The sequence below is a fragment of the Paramisgurnus dabryanus genome, chromosome 1 (genome assembly GCF_030506205.2).
Source record: "Paramisgurnus dabryanus chromosome 1, PD_genome_1.1, whole genome shotgun sequence".
Classification (NCBI taxonomy): Eukaryota; Metazoa; Chordata; class Actinopteri; order Cypriniformes; family Cobitidae; genus Paramisgurnus; species Paramisgurnus dabryanus.
Window position 1 is genome coordinate 19,757,857 of NC_133337.1, and position 18,784 is coordinate 19,776,640.

The window sequence follows — 18,784 nt, forward strand, 5'->3', positions numbered from 1 at the left end:
ATGTGTGTGTGTGCGCGCGCGCGCCTGTGTGTGTGTGTGTGTGTGTGTGAGAGAGAGAGAATGAGAGTGTGTCTTTGTGAGGGAGAGAGAGAGAGAGAGAGAGAGAGAGAGAGAGAGAGCGCATTCGGAATCACAGGAAGGATTTTGGCGATGTCTTCTGCATGCGCTGTTCATTTCAGCACCACAAACCCTCATCTGAGAACAGAAGGCAGGTAAGATTTACTGCACTTCTATCTGAAATTATTACACTATAAAATACTGTTATTGTACTACCATTATATGCTAGGAAAAATAAAATGTATTTTATATGATTCTTTGTTGCAGATATTAAGTATAGAAGAAATACCCAATATGATATGCTCTGCTGTTATTTATCATGTCATTATTGTGATTTTATTTTATTTGATTTAAATTTTACATCATAATGAATGCTACAGTTGTTTGTTTCTATGGAGCTTAACTGGGATTATTATTTAGCATTTCTGTATTTACTTCTTCGTGATATTAGCACTTTTCTGTTTCGTAAGCAGTAGTTACGCTTTCAATGATACGTTTGGGAAATGTGGTTTTGGTGATCATTCAAAAAAAAAAAAGACGTGCTGTGAGGATTATAAAGTATGTGCATCAGTGCATTGCGTTACACTAAAGCAATGTGCGTAAATGCACACTCTTACTCATACACTGTATTGTGTATGTGTAGGTATTGGTGTTTTATGACGGCACGGTGCGCAAAATGATGAATTCCCTTGAATGCGTTCATGTCTTGGCGTGACTGCGTCGTGCCTTTCATACTTTGATACAAGTTCCTTCGAAAAACTCTGAATGGCTTTCGACTGTACGAGATTTCGGGAAACTAAAGAGGTATTTTCCAACAACAGTTGCATGAAAGAGACAGCAAAAGAGATAAAGAGCTTCTCTATCACTTTCAAGAGCGCAGTGGATTCCCACGAGAAAGCCTCCTTTTGGAGAAAATATAATAGGATCTCCAGAAGAAGAGCTTTTTGCTTGACACGTACCCGTTGCTGTAAATTAAAAAGAGAAATAGGACACTGCGCTTGCGAGGGTAATAACTCCATCTCACTATCTCTGATGTAACAATCCAATAGAGGGAAAACCCGAGCTATTACACCGAGATTAACTCATGCAAACCAGTGAAATATCACACTCAGAACAAATCCGTTTACGCATATTAACACATGCGCCAATGCCCGTATTTAAACACGTTACTGAGTCACCTACTGGAGAAATGTGTACTCGTCTTTCCCAAAGATGTGTAGAATGGAATGATGGATATATGTCCGTAAGGTACAGGAAAACGAGAAGAGTCTTCCTGCGTAATCAATAGTGTCTCGTGGGTTAAGAGTGGGAATTTGAGTGCCATTTGTACCTCAAGCCACAGGGAGCTGAGTCACATTCATTATTCTGCATTAGACTTCAGGGTATCTCTCTGTCCTGTGTGTGGTGAAGTGCTCTTGGCGCACGGAGGCGGCAGATTGCGCAGCATGTGTCTCTTGGAAACGCAACGCTGTGCGTAACTGAGCTTGTTGCGCGTAATGAAGTCACGCCTCTCCATTCAAGAGTACAGCCACTGTGCGCCTCTAAAGATTTAACAGGCAAAGATAGAGGATACGTTTTAAACAGTATTATTCATAAAAACTTACATTTAACAGCATCTCATTTACTGAAGTGCATTCGGGCAGGAAGGTTTCAAAAGTGATGAATTGTTGCCCACATTTCCTATTAAGCATAATAATGCTATTATAATAAATATAATTCACCTTAAATAACATCCATCATACTCCAGTCCATAAAATTGTAAAATTCATTTTGCTCCCCTGATCTCAAACAGGCACTCTTCACCAAAATTTGTTTTGTTGGCTATGCAAATGTGAGGAAAGACGGTTTCAATCTTTTGATTTAATGAGGCAGAAATGAACGACCACACTGAGCTCCAAATGACTATGGTGTAATTTCCTTCCTGTCAAGATGTTCTCGTCTCCGAGTTTGCTTTGTTGCTTGCATATATTGTGCCTGATTGGTATGACTTGTGTTTGTCAGCCACTCACAGTGTTTTCTTTTTGTTCAGAGTCTTCTGAAGACGTGACGCTCTTTGAGGGTGATGCTGAACAGTGCATATTTACTCTTCGTCTGACACCTTAGCATCTCTTCTCCTATCTCTTGCTACAAGTCAGGTGACATGCGTGTCACACGTCTACGGCCCATGAGAAATCCCTTTGGCCTGGAGATGGGCACGTACGTTACAACCCACCTGCTGCACCAGTAGCCCTCAACCATTTGGATTTTCAGACCTACACTTTTGCACATCGTTCCCAGCGGCTCCATGGATCCTGAACGTCTAAGTCGGACACATTGCCAACTCATCATCTTCTTTTGCTACTGGCTGCCGGTTTCCCTCCAGCGTGTAGAGACGCCTGCTGTGGAGTATGCCCACTCCATTCGTCTGGATGGTGACATCATCTTGGGCGGCCTGTTCCCGGTTCACACCCGGGGTGAGCGTGGCATCCCCTGTGGCGAGTTGAAAAAAGAGAAAGGTATTCACAGATTGGAGGCGATGCTGTTTGCCATCGATCTAATCAATAAAGACCCAGAGCTGCTCCCCAATGTGACTTTGGGGGCACGTATTCTGGACACCTGCTCTCGGGACACCTACGCCCTCGAGCAGTCGCTTACCTTCGTGCAAGCTCTCATCGAGCGCGACGGGTCGGATGTACGCTGTGCCAATGGAGACCTGCCCATATTCACCAAGCCTGACAAAATTGTCGGGGTCATTGGAGCGGCTGCAAGCTCCGTCTCTATCATGGTGGCCAACATCTTGAGGCTTTTTAAGGTAAGCAGGTTCATTAAGGGGCTCGAACTTGACCCCAAGCTGTTGGTGGATGTTGTATAGGATTGTGTTTAACAATTTGCAATGGGAACCAGCATATATTTGCCAAGGCGTTTTAGGATAAACATACTCATGTATCCTATGTTGTTGTTTTGGGAACCTAGATGGCCTTTGTGTAGTTGATTAGTCTTTTATTGCAGCAATTTCATAGATTAATCATTTTTCAAATGTTCTTACAAGAATCATTTATTTATTACATGTTTATAACAAAAACTTCCATACAGCCATATTGGAAACCTTTTTTTTTGTGAGGATTTGTGTTAATTCTCTTGCTAAATGCATCTGCTTGCTCACTTGTATGTACGGCACGCAGAGTCTGAAAGCATTTTCTCATTGTTTTGGAATGAAAATAGACTCGTCGTAAACGTGTCTGACCCCTGGGTGACTCTCTTCTGACGGCATTTGTATAAAATATGTTGTTACAGGGAGTGTGTGTACATTCGGCTATAATACTCTCAAAGCAGGATGTTTTCTGGCTATAGGGAGAATAATGTTGTCCAAACTCCATTACAGGCTAAATGCATGTCTCTCTGCCCAGCAGGAAGATCATTGTTTGTGGCCTAACACGAGTGTGAAAAGAGCTCTGGCGTTTTGCTATGCCCGTCTCGGGAAATTAAGGGAAGCGGGGGTTTTTGGCTGTCATTATGTATAGATGTAAACAGCTAAAATTCAACAGTGACAACATGTTACAATCCAGACTTGCTACAAGAACAACGCCTCTGGAAATTTAAATGCTGGATGGGCTACGTATACAACTTTTAGGGGCATTGTTCTTGTAGAAAGACTCACAGTTGACAAAGGTTCTTTGTTAGGTCGTATGGTTGCATAAACAGCATCCACAGAGCCTTTCTATTGCACAAAAGATCCTTTGTAGTGAGAAAAGGTTCTTTAGATTATAAAGAAGGTTCTTCTGTTGAATCACTGTGAAGAACCTTCAAAAGCAACTTTATGTCAAAGAATAAAGGTGCCGAAAGCGAGACTCCAGCCAAATATTTAAATTACCCAATGATTTACTCACCCTCACACATTTCAAGATACACATGTCCGTCATCTTTCAGACAAACACATTTAGATTTATTTTACTTAATGTCCTTGCTCTTCCAAGCTTTATAACAGTGGAAACTAGGGATCAGGAAACAACTTCTGGATGCTTTGCATGAGGCTGTTATTTTAGTTTTATTCTGTAAAGATGAAGACTTAATGTTCATGGTTAAGGTAAATTTAACTTTGAACAAATTGTTCCCAGTAAATAAAATTATCTAGCAAAACGATTGTCATTTTTGACAATAAAAATAACAAATATACACTTTTAAAGCACAACTTCTTGTCTAAATCCGGTCCAGCGCGACCTAACGTAAATGCGTAGTGACGTAGGGATGTCACGTGTTACATATATAAAACGCACATTTGCAGACCATTGTAAACAATAAACTGACACAAAGACATTAATTAGGATCAGTTGACATACAACAACGTTGGAACGGTCCTCGTTCTCAACACTTGTAAACACTGGGGCGGAGTTTCGCGTTCGTCCTATATGACCTCTTGACGTCATGACGTATTGCGTGGGGTCACGTTGGCGCATCACGACCGGATTTAAACGAGAAGTTGTGCTTTAAAAGTGTATATTTGTTATTTTTATTGTCAAAAATGACAATCGTTTTGCTAGATAAGACCCTTATGCCTCATTTGGGATCGTTTAGAGTCCTTTGAAACTTCGTTGAAAATAACTGTTAAGTGTTGAGTTAAGTATTAAATGTTGGGCTCTATTAAAGTCCATTCAAATGAAAAAAATCCTGCAATGTTTTCCTCAAAAAACATAATTTCTTCTCGACTGAACAAAGAAAGACATCAACATTTTGGATGACATGGTGGTGAGTAAATTATCTGGATTTTTCTTTTAAGAAAATTGAATATTCCTTTAAATCAATAAAAAGCATTACTTCCACTAGAAAAAATAGTTTCTGACCATGAACAAAAATGTCTTTCAATGTGTAACATGCATGAAAGCTCAAATAAAAACAACAAACCGATACGTGTGGTTGCTAAGTGTGTTGCTAGGGGGCGCAGTGTTAAACAGAACTGTTAGGTGAAGTGGTCATTGCAGTGTTTTATCGTGAATAAAGCACACCTATTGACCAATCAGAATCAAGGATTGGAACTAACCGTTTTATAAGAAACCATACAGCCCGAAATGGTTCTACTCTGGCAACACAAAGCACCTTTAAAGTAAACAGACATGGTGTAAAAGCCACAAAAGGTCTTAAAGTGGACAATTTGTTAAATCATAATGATCTTATTAAGCACCGCATCTGCTACATGCCAGGTTAATGTTTGGCCATTGTCAATCATAATACTATCTTATGAATGAAAGTAGACCTTGTAATATGAGGCGTGACTGACTGTGAACAGCGCCTGGATGGTGTTGTGTAATGAATTTGAGATGTGGCAGTTGGATTTCCCCGGCAGAAAGTTGGGTTTGGGTGATCGTTTCGGCATTAAAATGCCCAGCACAGCGGGAGGAGGGCCACAGGCTGTTCGTATCCTTATTTTCATTCCTCAGACAGCCGCAGCACACCGCAGGTGCAATTCAGATGCAATTCACCGAGGAGGTGATTTATCTGGGCAACCCTGCACTTCAGGTCTTACTACTTGAAATTTCTGAGTGCTATGAAGTTTCTCCAGTCGGGTGGCAGAGGAAGAACTCGCACCCACGCACATACTGAAATGATTTTAAACGTTGCCTGTCTTGTACTTCAAGAGTTTCAGAGTCGGATCAGTCTGACCCACCACTGACCTGATATGGCTGGGATTGCACAACTTTCAAAGTACGGGCTGGTTTTTCAGTTTGCTTGGTAACAAACGAGTACAAGTTAGTAGGCTGATATAATGAGCAAATTTGATTAATGGTTTAAAGTATCATTTGCACTTTGTAGCACTCAGATGGGTGAGAATTTGGTGAAGTTTGCTCAGGAGATTAGCATCAATTCTTTCAAATCATCAAAATATGTTATATGCTATATACTGACATATAAAATATATACATGCACTTTTTCTGTGTTTAGTGCTCGTAGATGCAGCTGGGTGATTCTCACGAAATCCAGATTTAGAAGGTGTCTAGCATCAGAATGTTTAAAAAGCCCTTGAAGCCATTTCTTTTTTTGCACATAGAAGATTAAGGTCTGAACTTACTGTAAAACAAAAAGCAGAGAAATGCTGAAAGTGCTTCTCGGGTGTAGAAGTGTGTAAATACCTCCGGTGCTCTTCAGTAAAGGGATCCACATATATTTTAAAATAGACTCTGAGGCACTCAGGAGGATGAAGATTAAAACGCCTTTATTAATCCATGGCTAAGTAAAATAAAAACATGCCTATGCGTTTCCTTAACTTACTGTAACCATTATTTTTAGAGGATTTAAGAAATATTTCCTATAGAATTATTTAAATTTTTTAGATTATCATTATCAAAAATTATCATTACCGCAGCATGATATTAGATTAAATATATTCATTTACAAGCTCATGTTTCGGTTATGAGAACTAAAATGTTGTCTATATATGACAAACAAAATTTCAACTTTTATCAGGAGAGAAAAAAGAACTGCTTAGCCATCTTGAGTGTCACAGTCGATTATGTCTCTTCCAACAAATTTTTTTTTTTTTGAAAATGTTAGCTCTTGAGGGCTTAAACAATGATTGAAATTTGTTGCGGAGGATGAGAAAATTGATCTTGGACACATTTATATCCCTTATCATTGTCTCAACATTTACCAGTGATCACCAAATACCACATTTTTCTTTCTTTACTGTAAATATTTATAGTATAACATGCACTGAAGCTTTTTATTTTTTTAGATTTTTTTTATTATACATTTTTCCATGTCAAAGAACCCAAATCCAGTCATAGACGCGTTGCGGTAATGGAAATTTCCCCCTTAAATGTGGAAAAAACACCAAAATTGGTTTGTATGATGTCATTTGAAACCATGTGCAAAATAGTAAATGAAGAGATGTTTGTAACTGTATGCTTCGTATTTTGATACTCTTACTCTGCATTTACTTTTTTTATCAAAATGTTTCATGACACCTCATAGAGAATCACCCAGCTGGGTCACTGGATTTAACTATGCGTTGACTTTTTAGTGCAGTTTCATAGTCACTTTACGGATTTGCTTGACCGAGCTCATGTGCCGTGGTTAGCAGAGTTTTGTTCTACTAGTAAATTCACAAATATCTATCCCTGTATGATCGATAAAGAATGCTTTGCTTTCTCCGAGACTCCTTTATATTTCATCTCGTATGGAACACATAGTTGTGGACAAACAGAATCTGGTTGTTGATGAATAAAACATAACTCACAAAGGTTTGTGCTCCTGATGGCTTGATTCACTTGCATGTGAAACCCCACAGGTTTTGAGACGATCTGTTAGTACGACAGCCCCGTCCATTCATTCGCAGTTTTTACGGCCAGCTGTGAGGTTTTCTTATCCATTCATCGGAGAAATAATGTAAGCAGATTCATGTTGTGAGCTAAATTGGCGAGTGTAAATGTTTTTGAATTCGCTCTGCGTCTCGGTCTGAAGTTAAAGAGAACTCAGTAGTGTGTCGCATTTCAACGAGAACAGCCTGGGAATTATAAATCGATTTTGTGCTTCATTACTCCAGAAAGACAACAATTAGATCAAAATGTAATTAAGCAACAGATGCACATTATGTTGGGTTGCGACAGCGAGACCATTATCATTAGATTCAGTGTGTTTATGCAAAGGTCAGAACCGGACGCGCTCTACTTAGGTGATGTAATATACCGCGTTATAAATCACTGGCCGGGCACTGCGCTATAATGGATTGTGTAATGAAGTTGGCATTTTCATAAACTTCTTGTTCTTTCAGTATCGAACAGGCTCTCGTAACTTATTTTGGCCAAATGGGATTTCTTGCATGCAGAAAATCGTTAATATTGATGCTCTTCCACATCTCCATTTGAGTTAAACATTCAGCAATGCAAATCTGAGGTACACAGGAGAGTAGCGTGTGGTGGTTTAAAGCTCGCATAACACAATGGGGTGGTTTCCCGGACGGGCTTATAATGCATGTTTGAACTGCCTTCATTTCAAAACACCTTTTATTTACATATCCAAACACACATCAGTGCCATTGTTTTGTCTCAAATGCACACCGGTTTTGGTTTTTAAGAATTACTTAAAGGCCCTAATATAACTAAGGCCTAAAATAAACCTTGTCTGGGAAACCACCTCACAGTGTTTCTGCCAATCTAATGTTAATCTTGAGTACCTACAGAGCAGTATCACATCCTTCATATCTCTGAAAAGTCTTTAGTTTTATTAGATTTATAAAACACAGATTAGCTTTACTGCTACTTTCAGGTAAAAAATAACGAGCCCATGGAGGGCAGAGTGAGTCACACAAAAGCATTATCCAACTATCTTTGGACAACTTAAGATTACCTACATGTTTATGCATTTATGTGATGGTAACCAACAAAACATGGACATTTATTGCAGTTTTACTTACCACCTGCGACACATGATCCATTTGGGACCGCCCCATTTCAACTAAATCCAGCTTTAAACAAACACACCCGCATAACTCCACTAGCTACCCCAGATAAACAATCTATATTCAATGTTCCCATATTGCTGAGTTCATTGGGAAGCTGAACAAGCGTAAAGCTCTGTAAAGATTCAATCTTTGGTCTGTTGTTTCACTCCTGGCCTGTAGGGGGAGCCCCCTTAAAGCATCCTTGTCTTACTCCCTCCAGATCTCCAGATGGCACTGTAACCCCAAGCTAAGTGCTCGCCACACCTGATGATGCCAATATTGGCTGCATCCGAAAACTTTTAGAAATTTGTAGCCTTCTGACGCAGCTTTCCAAGGCAGTAAGGCATCAAGGCATGTCTGAATCCAATGTTAGGTTTACTTCCTGACTCCTGAGATCTTGTCTCACAATTGAGCCTGGTCGAGTTCAAAAAAATAAAATGGCCACCAAGAAAGCGGCTGGAGCACAAATTTAGTGTAAATAAATGTATATTTTCACCTTTTACACCTTTAATTGCATTTCTAGCGAGAAATTAATATTGTAGTTTTCAAATATCTGATTAGTTATCACAAAGGCGCTCTCTGTTTAGATTTTAAACACGCTGCCTGCGAATTGTGTTTGAAAGCGTTTCTCTGAGCTGCCATTAATGCCTCCAAAGTCATTGCCTCATGAGGTAGCTAGTCAGCTACCTACGTTTTTGGACGCAGCCATTGTGGGTGATTTTTCTCTCCTCATTATCCTTGATTTCCTATACCTGTGTCTTGCCCTTTATAAGAGTGCTTTTTCCTTGCCATTTTGGTTTAAAGTGTGGCGGGTTATCTGCTGAGCTCCCAGACAGTGGAACCCAAAAGCAGAAGAGCAATGAGTCGAGAGACTTAAGTTTTTCTTGAGAAATCAAGGAACAAAGTATAAATAAACTAGGATAGCAGAGCTTCTGTAAAACAGAGAAACACAAAATAGACACAAGGGTCAAAAAGGTACAATAAGGTACAAACTATAAGCTTGAGATCTGTTGCCAAGGATACATTGGCTCAAGACTGAACAAAATGGCAAAGAACAAGCACTCTTATAAAGGGCAAGACACAGGTGAAGAATATCAAGACTAATGAGGAGAGAACAATCACTGGCTGCGTCGGAAACCGCATACTGTACATTAGGTACTAAATGAGATGAAGTACCTACTTACAGTTAAAACAGTAGGCACTGTATAGTATGAATCCTGGTAGTATGAATGAGTTTTGGACGTACTACTTCCGCCATGTTGCTATATCACGTGACATACGTTGTCATCACGTCATGTCATTCCAGTGCAAATACAGCCTTAGGCCCTGTCCCAAATGGCGCACTTCATATGGACTTTTGGTCTCGTGGACTTAAATTGTGTGTGCTCGCTTAGAGTCCGTAGGGTGTCCCATCTGTCATTTTTACGCTTAAAAGTGTGCTCATCAGCGCCCCCTTTGCCCCCTTGATGCGGTCTCCGGCGAAGCCCGCACTGCAGCAGGCTTTGCACACTTTACCAACCCAGAAGTCCTTGCGAAAGAGCAATCAGACCAATCAGACGACGGAAGGGAGGAGTTCACACTGACCAGCAACTTCCCTTCCTATTTCCAGTGTGACGCTTGAGTCTGTCCCAAAACACGACTCCGGTGCACCCACGTGGACTCACATCAAGGGTCCCTAAAGTCTGCACTCTCTGATGTCATCAAAGTGTGGACTCTGAAGACGACCACAAGTCCAGATTGTGCCATTTGGGACAGGGCCTAATATGACAACGCGGCGTCTTCTTCATTGGATAACTCCTCTGGCATCATGGTATAGTAAAGAGTCCATCGTATGCACACTTCAAAATCTAACCGGAAGTAGTAGGTCATCTGGGTACTTTGCGCATACTGTTTTTCGAACACTATGTATTCGGACATACTACTCGCCTCGCCAACTGCTTTTCGTGTACTTTATAGTATGGAAGTAGGCGGTTTCGAACGCAGCAACACACAATATTGCCATCAGCAAGTGTGGCGAGCACTGAGCTTGGGGTTACAGTGCCATCTGGAGATCTGGAGGGAGTCCGACAAAGACACTTTAACGGGTAAAGATTGAATCTTTACAAGTTCCCTCACAAACAACAACTTCTTTGGTGATGTTGATTTTGTGTCAGCTCTTGGTTGGTGTGCGTGCAACTTTCCGTGTGAATGCCCATATAAGTACTTCCACTGTACTTCTTGCACTGAAATTGCCCATAAAATAAATAAAGCAAGATTGTTATGTATGAATCTTGAAAAAGAAAAAACACTTTCTGAAATGTGTACGAATGGCATACGGTACAGAAAACCAACTGCATTTTTTACACGTTGCCTTTAGCATGAGGAATCCAACTCTTTAACATGCATGAAGTTCTTTTTTTAAGTTATATTTTTTGGCCATTTTGCCTTTATTTTTAACAATGAGTGAGGAGAGGACAGGAAAGTACATGGAGGAGAGAGGGGTATGGGATCGAAAATGACCACGAGCTAGGAATCAAATTCGGGGTCGCTGAAAGTGCGAAAGCACCACATGTTGGAGCACTGCCCACTACACCATCAGCTCTGACCCATGAAGCGATTTGTAGCTCTATTGGTAGAGCGTTGTGCTGGCAACATAAAGGTTGTGGGTTTAATTCCCATGTAGCACACATACTGCTGAAAAATGCGTTGAAAATGTCTGCCAAATGTCAATGTAAGTTTCAATTGCCAAATGTGTCAATAATAAACCAGACATACACATTTATATCAGTGCACAAATACTGTGTTAAAGCAGTAAGGGAAATTTCTTCCAGTTGAATCTTGGATGAAAGCACTTGATGGGGCCCTCGGGGACCTCCATCTCAGACGCAGCCTACGGCAATGAGTTTAACATCAGGGTTCAGGCTGAAGAGCAGCGAGACTCTCGAATGCTTTGTTGGCGAGGATGAGTGAGGATGAGTGGGTGAAGGGCCACGGGTGCCACTTAACTCTGCTGCCGTTGATTTCCTCCATGAGAAGAATTAAGAGTGCGATAATAAACCCGGAGCACAAAAAAAACACAGCAAACTGAAGAAATCTCATTACATTGGACACACAGCAATAATGAAAAACATTTGTAGAGACTACTCATGATATTAACATAAATTGATGACACTGACTGAGTTTTAGCCGATAACTTAAACTAGCCAAACGTTAGTGTGACCGTATAGACATAAAAAGCTTTTAATGAGTAATTGATTTAATAATCTAAACTGTTTCTGTAATGGTAGAGCATTGTGTTAGCACTGCAAACATCATGGGTTCAGTTTCCAGGCAGGGAAAACACATACTGATACTGTAAATGTTTAAGTTGTGTTAATGACTTTGAATAGATGGTCTGCCAAATGCATAAATGTAAATGTGGTCCATTGCAACCAAATCCATGCAAACACGCAACAGATTAAATCTTAATGAACTCCATCAAAACTGTTTGCGTGCATTTGCACTCGGACGTCCATTCGTGCCAGTCTGTTTTGACTGAGAGTAATGTGGTACCCACCCACATTAAAACCCTTTGGGATGAAGCAGATGAGTGTGAAATCTGGTGCTTGGCTGAAAATGACTTGGAGAGTGAAAGTGCTAGAAGAGCCCACGAGAGACACCGCGGTAAACAACGTGGTGACAGAGTGCTGATGTGTGGATGGACAAGTCAGAAATGAGGTCTCATTTTTTTGATTTATGGGTCAGGACCGACTTCATTCCAGCTGGGATTTCCATCTGTGTTGGGCCTTTAGCGGGTTCAGAACCTTCTTGTAAATTTTTAATTGATTTCTTTGGAGGGATTTCAAGTCGTGTTTACTCTTGAGGCACTGAGATCCGTTTGCAAATTCTGTATTTGCTTAGATAAATCTTTAGATCAATAATTAAAGGTCCAGCCTGGTCTCACTGTTAATATGTAGTATTATTACGCAACTTTTAAAAACACAAAAACCTATTTTTGTAAGTTTAAATACTGTAGATGCTGAAGTGTACAATGCAGACACATTTGCAACATTAAATTGTAGCAATCGAAGTGTGTAATGCAGAAAATAAGGAATGTTGGTGATACATGTCTTGTTTAAGTTGCAGAAACAAATTCCTTTCATCCTTCTCACCATTCCCTATCCATCCCTCCCTCTTTCTTTCTTTCTCTCCCCTCCTCTCCTTTTCTTTCTTTCTTCTATCACCTGCTGAATGATAATATGCACATTCTCTTGCTTATTATCTGTCAGTGTCATTGTAGGTCATTGGGTGATGGGTGCAGGCATTTATGTGACCAGACAGTGTGGGTTTGTCTCTGTCTCTGATGGGCAGTGAAGAGGTTGTCAGTCACTGATAGTGTGAGCAGAAGAGCCCTTCGGTCTGGGAAAGAGTTCAAGCACTTTATTAAGCCCATCACATTACTGATAAAAGACATTGAGGAGACATTAGTACAGAAGAGTGGGTCAAACACGTCCCCACAGAGCTGAGAATGCTTCCTTTACTCTTATAGATTCAACTTGAGTCATTTAGTGAGTATTTAAAGGATATAATGGATGCATGCGGTGGCGATGGGCATTACAAATCATAATTCATCAATACAGTTAACCTGGCATTGACCTCAGGATGTTTCGGAAGGGTCGATTTTTTTGTCATTTTAGATTTATACATCATCCGAAAAATAATAAATAAGCCTTCCATTGATGTATGGTTTGTTTGGATAGGCAAATTTGTCCAAGATACAACTAAATCTGGAATCTGGGGGTGCAAAAAAAACAAAATATTGAGAAATCGCATTTAAAGTTCAAAGTCCAAATTAAGTCCTAAGCAATGCATATTACTAGCAAAAATGTTTGTTTTAGCACTCTCTACTGGCTTATCGGTTTAATGACCTTGTGTATTGAATGGGGAAATTGTGAGCTTTTACAATAAAAACCAACTTGAATGGGAAATCCCAAAGTGTGGGGTAGCAATGAGAGCAAGCTTGTAGGAGAGTTTCTGGCCAATTTTGATCACCATTTTACAGCATCCAATTTATATATTTACAGTACTAAATTTACAAACTATTTTTATTAAACAAGAAGATACATTAATGATATTGACCCATATTATTTATTTTTGGCTTTTTCCACTAATATACCCGTGTGACTTAAGACTGGTTTTGTTAGCCTGGGTGCCAGCCGAACTTAGCCCTGCCCACAAGATTTCAGAACGGAAAGTTCGGTCTGGAGTCGCTCAGTTGTGACGATACTATGCTCAAACAAAAACTGTTCCGACCAATCAAATTGTCAGGGTGGGCTTTATACGATGATGGACAGTTGATCAACAGTAACGTAATCAACCACGTCACCAAAGAGCGCTTGTGTTGAATCCGTTTACAACAAAGACGGCTGCCGCTGGAGAATTTGTTAATCGGAAAGATGTTTTTGCCATCCCTCCTATGGGATTCGGCAAAAGTTTAATTCATCAGCTGGCTCCAATGGTCGCTAAGAAGGGACACAATAGGTACGTTTACATGCAACCAAATAATCGGTTTGTAATTGTATTGATGGCTCAATCGTATTGAAAACCCTTCATGTAAACATCTTAATCAGAGCACGATCAGATGCAAATTTGGATCGTATTGAAGGTGGTGGTGTACTCCGATCTGTGATCCCATCCACAGGAGAAAAGTATGCATGTAAACGTGTGAATCATAGTATTTTCTCAATCGGATGCAAAAATACATTGTGCACATGCGCAGAACATTTGTGCTCAAGTTCATGTCTTATATTAACATCTTATATCACATGATTCTTGTCACAGAAACATGCAATAGCAAGACAGGGTCTTCACGCATCATTAAAGAGGAACTAAACCCTAAACCAGCTTTTTTTAGTTAATGATCTGTAAGAATGTGGCTTTATTAGTGCTGTTCATTGATTTTAGTAAGTTTTTTGACATTTGGATGTAAAGTGTTTCAATACTACAATATATGGTGTAAAAACGTCTTGAGTGCTGCCCTCTTCAGGTTGAACGGTGGCTACTGCAGTTGAATTTTTCTATTGGATGGTGGGTCCAAAAAATTACTTGTGACGTAAGCAGGTTCAAGATCACCATGCCCTTGTTACGATCTCATCACACACATAGTTCGTCCCCTCTATCTCCTTGTGATCTGCTCACTTTTCTTGCATTTTTCAAATATTGCCAGTGGGTGGAGTCAGGCTCTGACCAGAGGTTTAGTTACGCTTTAAGGTAACATTATTGGGGTCGCGCGATGTACATTCTGCCGTCCGTGTTTATGTGTACTTTTAAAACATTAGGCTACTTAAATAAATAAAATAGAGTTGTGACTTTTGAAAAGTGTGTTTTTATCACCTATATCTGAAAACTTCTTAAGAATAACTTTCTCCAACTCCGTTTTGACTTTAATCCAGAGATAAAGCGTGAACTCGACGAGAGATCCTGTCCGCAGCGAGGCGTTGCCAAGTCCTCTGCTTTTTTCAAGTTTAGATTTGAGCTACTGTTTAAACTGTTTCCACCAGTTGTTTTTTTCTGCGGGTTAAAGATAAAAGTATTTCGTTCATTAGTTATTGGTATTTGGGCTGTGAATAGTCATTGGGATGCTTTTGGGCTAGTTTTGAACGTCCATTTGGGATTGTTCTGATACGTGAATCTGGCAACCCTGGCTGTGCGCTTGCGCAGACGTTCGGTCTGCATTCTATAGAATGTACATGTAAACGAACATTTTAATCAGATTGCAATGTTTAGGGTGCTTTTAAACTGTATCGTCGTAACCTTCAATCGTATTAAATTCAATCGGATTGACAAAATTTTGTGCATGTAAACATAGCCAATGAAAATGGGCAACTTGGTGTGCACGACAACGTGGATATAACTAGCAGTCGTTGCCAGCTGCTTTTCGGAAGCCCGTGGATGAAGTTCATCTAACTTGGTAACAAATGGTGAGGGATAGTCTGACTGTATGACTTCGTAAATAGCTCTCAATTTCATGATATGAATGAAATGTTGTAAACATAGTGGGTGTTAATGTACACCCCATAATCACAGCCCAATGGAGGAGTATCAGACTCAAATTCTGACTAGAATTGAGTATGACAACGTCAGGCTTTGTAGTCCAGGGTCACAAATGTACGTTTGGATTGTCAATTGCTGCTCACATGGGGGTATCTGCATGTTTGTCCAATCAGATTCTTTATTGAACAATAATAACACACCTGCTAAAACTAGTTTCCTGTTTTAACAGAAACTACATCAACACAAAATAGAAAGCCTAGGTTTATATGAAGTAAATGAAACAACTTTAAGTTGAGTCCACAGAGAACCCAATAAAATGGTTTCTAAATGGTCTTGTAAACCTTCCCTGAATCTTAAAGGATATTTGACCTTCACTGGCTCTTACTGAAACTATGGTAATTCAAACAGTTTCACATATGTGGATTTTATCCTCTGAGATGATATTTACTGAGAGCTGAAGATCTTTGCTAATATGTTGAAGGTGGGAATAGACAGCTCCAATCATGTGCTCATGGCCACAGGACAGAGAGGAGAAAGAGAGGTACAAATATTTTATCGGTTTTCCCCGTCCACATGTAAATTTAATAGCTTTTTCTTTTGGAGTGTGTGTGTAAATAATTCATGGACAGGGATGAGATTGGTTTGTCACAGGAGGAGAGAATGCATGTGTTATATTTGCACATAATCTGCAGTCACTTCACTAGCGTCACCCCTCGCTTTTTAAGATCACCAAATAATAAAATACTTTCCGAACCCGTATACTGTTTTTATTTCTGTCCAACACAAAAGCCGAACTTAAAAGAAGAGAAAAGCAATGTATCTGTCTAAAGCTTAAGCGCAAGGAATAAACCAATTGTATGTGTTTATTGGTGATTTTATATTAGATTCCTGGCCATTTCATGAGCTGGACAGTAATGTGAAAAAATTCTGCTTTTTGTTTCAAAAAATAAGATGCATGTTTGGAACAGAAGTATTTTAATGTTTGTGTAAAACAAACATCCACTATCCAACCCTATCACTGTCATCCCTAACTTCCTCATGAGCACTGAATTCTGATGTGAAGGGGAGCAAGACAAAAAAGAGTGAGAGAGCGAAATAAAAAGAAAGAAACTGCACTGCAAAAAATGATTTTCAAGAAAAAAAATTCTTAGTGTTTTTGTCTTGTTTTCAGTAAAAATATCTAAAAATTCTTAAATTAAGATGCTTTTTCTTGTCTAGTTTTTAGACCAAAAATATAAAATGTATATAAAACAAGCAAAACAATCGGGGGAAGCAAATTTTTCTAGAATTTTTCTTGAATGTAGTTTTTAAGAAAAATGTTCAAGGTTTTTTGCTTACCCCATTGGCAGATTTTTTTGCTTGTTTTATGCACAAAATCACTTAAATTTGATATTTTTGGTCTACAAACTAGGAAGTTTTGCTCATCAAGAAAAAGCATCTTAATTTAAGAATTTTTAGATATTTTTTACTGAAAATAAGACAAAAATACTAAGAATTTTTTTCTTGAAAATAATTTTTTGCAATGTGTGTTTCTATTACCCTTTAAATTGTGTAAATTGACATTGCGAATGCAAAAATATTTTTATGCTTGCATGAGATGGTTTTCAGGCAATTCGTAAACTAATCATTTTGAAAAACTGCAATGGAAACAGTTTATTCGCATTTTCAGGTTACCTGTAATGCGTAAGTCACATAATCATTATTTGAAGATGATGCGTTATTTACTAAAACCTAAAAGGAACATCTCATACATTTCTGCTTCCAAGTAGCTTTTCTTGGCGGCAATAATAAAATGATAAAAAACAATAGTTAGTGCGGTGGATGGGATATTAATAAACCTACCAACATCCGTCAACGAGATATTTGAAATGACATATCCAAAAAGGAAAAACGCTACTTTAGTCACGTATCATCAGTTAGTGAAAAAGCTGTAATTCACTGTAAATTCATTCAAAAATATCGCATTTGCGCAAATGTGTAATGAAAATGCAGATAGACAGTGAAATGGAGTTCCATAGCTGGGACAAGCTGTTGTTTCTTTATTTTATGTGCATGTGGCAGATGACTCTGCTCACCATCTGATTGCCATTATAGGGAAAAAATTGAGATACAGAGAGACACAGAGATGCAGCGTAGCGGCCACCGCACTTCAAGTTTAATCAATACATGTTTCTTTCCCTTCGGTGGAGAAAGTCTCGTGTTCGGCCCTGTAATTAAAGTTCAAGCCGTTCGGAAAAGTTTCCCATCTCCTGGTTTTAATGAGGCTTTGCTTTCACACGGGTCAGGAGGTGGGTTGAAGGACCACTGGCAGCTAATGAGAGATCAGGTACAGTCATGGTGAATGGGTGAAACACATTGAGTCGCCGCATGTAATTAGCAGCGTGTTTTTCTCAGTGAAAGGCCGGTGCAGTGCATAGTTCTCCCAAAAATACCAATTCTGTCATTATTTGCTCACCCTCATGTTCTGCATGTTATGACTTTGGATTTCGGACACATACGAGTTATCTCAGCATGTATGTGGCATAATGAAATTAAAGAATATGTTCAGCATGTGCATTGTTTATCCTTATTTCTGTGTGCGCTCTTATCAGCACTAATGTGCACTAGACTGAGTCTCCCTTTACTAAAGAACCTCAATTTTCTCATCAACCCCCTCACTGGGATGAACAGAGTGACACTTCCTGATCAAACTGTCCTTTTATAACTCAACTCCTCCTGTCATATAAATGAGCGGCGGGTCATTTTTCAGCCGGTGCTCTATTAGCAGTTTGTTTATGTGAGAAGTCGAGTGTCTATAAATCAAAGGTGTGCTGAGAGGTAAACAGACACCTGCGATTGCTCTCAGGCTCCAGACGACTTTGACTGCCTGATAATGAACCTTATTTATTAGGTATGATGTTAAAAGAGACCGCTGGTGTAATTGCATCGAGTTTGCAACAATTGCATGGGAATCAATTTCCACAATCCTTAATTCATTACCACACGCAATGTACAATCCCATCTGAATCGCTAATAAAACGGCACCCACAGACCAATAACAGTCCCTTCAGGATTGTATAATAGAGTTCCCATTTGGTTTTCATCAGGATACAGATGTTAAATTGGACATTAAGTAATAAAGTTTATTAACCTGCAGGTGGCTTACGCAATTTTGTGCATAAATATATAGCGCTTATGTGAGGTCACAGGTGTGTGTGTGTATCTTCATCTGCTATTTTTTGACATTTACATTTAATTTTGTCTAGAGCACCTTAAAGAGCATGTAGGCATGTACATTGGATCAGTATGTGCTAACGCAATGCTCAA

The 18,784-nt window shown here is 39.4% G+C and overlaps 1 protein-coding gene across 1 annotated transcript in view; it reads left to right on the top strand.

The window, feature by feature from the left end:
- The first annotated feature begins 77 nt into the window (after positions 1 to 77).
- Positions 78 to 18,784, top strand: part of grm8a (glutamate receptor, metabotropic 8a) — a 221,222-nt gene continuing 202,515 nt past the window's right edge. Inside the window, exons 1-2 of the mRNA XM_073813888.1 lie at positions 78 to 212; positions 2,087 to 2,848. Coding sequence (XP_073669989.1) covers positions 2,342 to 2,848 — 507 coding nt within the window. The 5' untranslated portion in view covers positions 78 to 212; positions 2,087 to 2,341. The remainder of the gene's footprint in view (positions 213 to 2,086; positions 2,849 to 18,784) is intronic.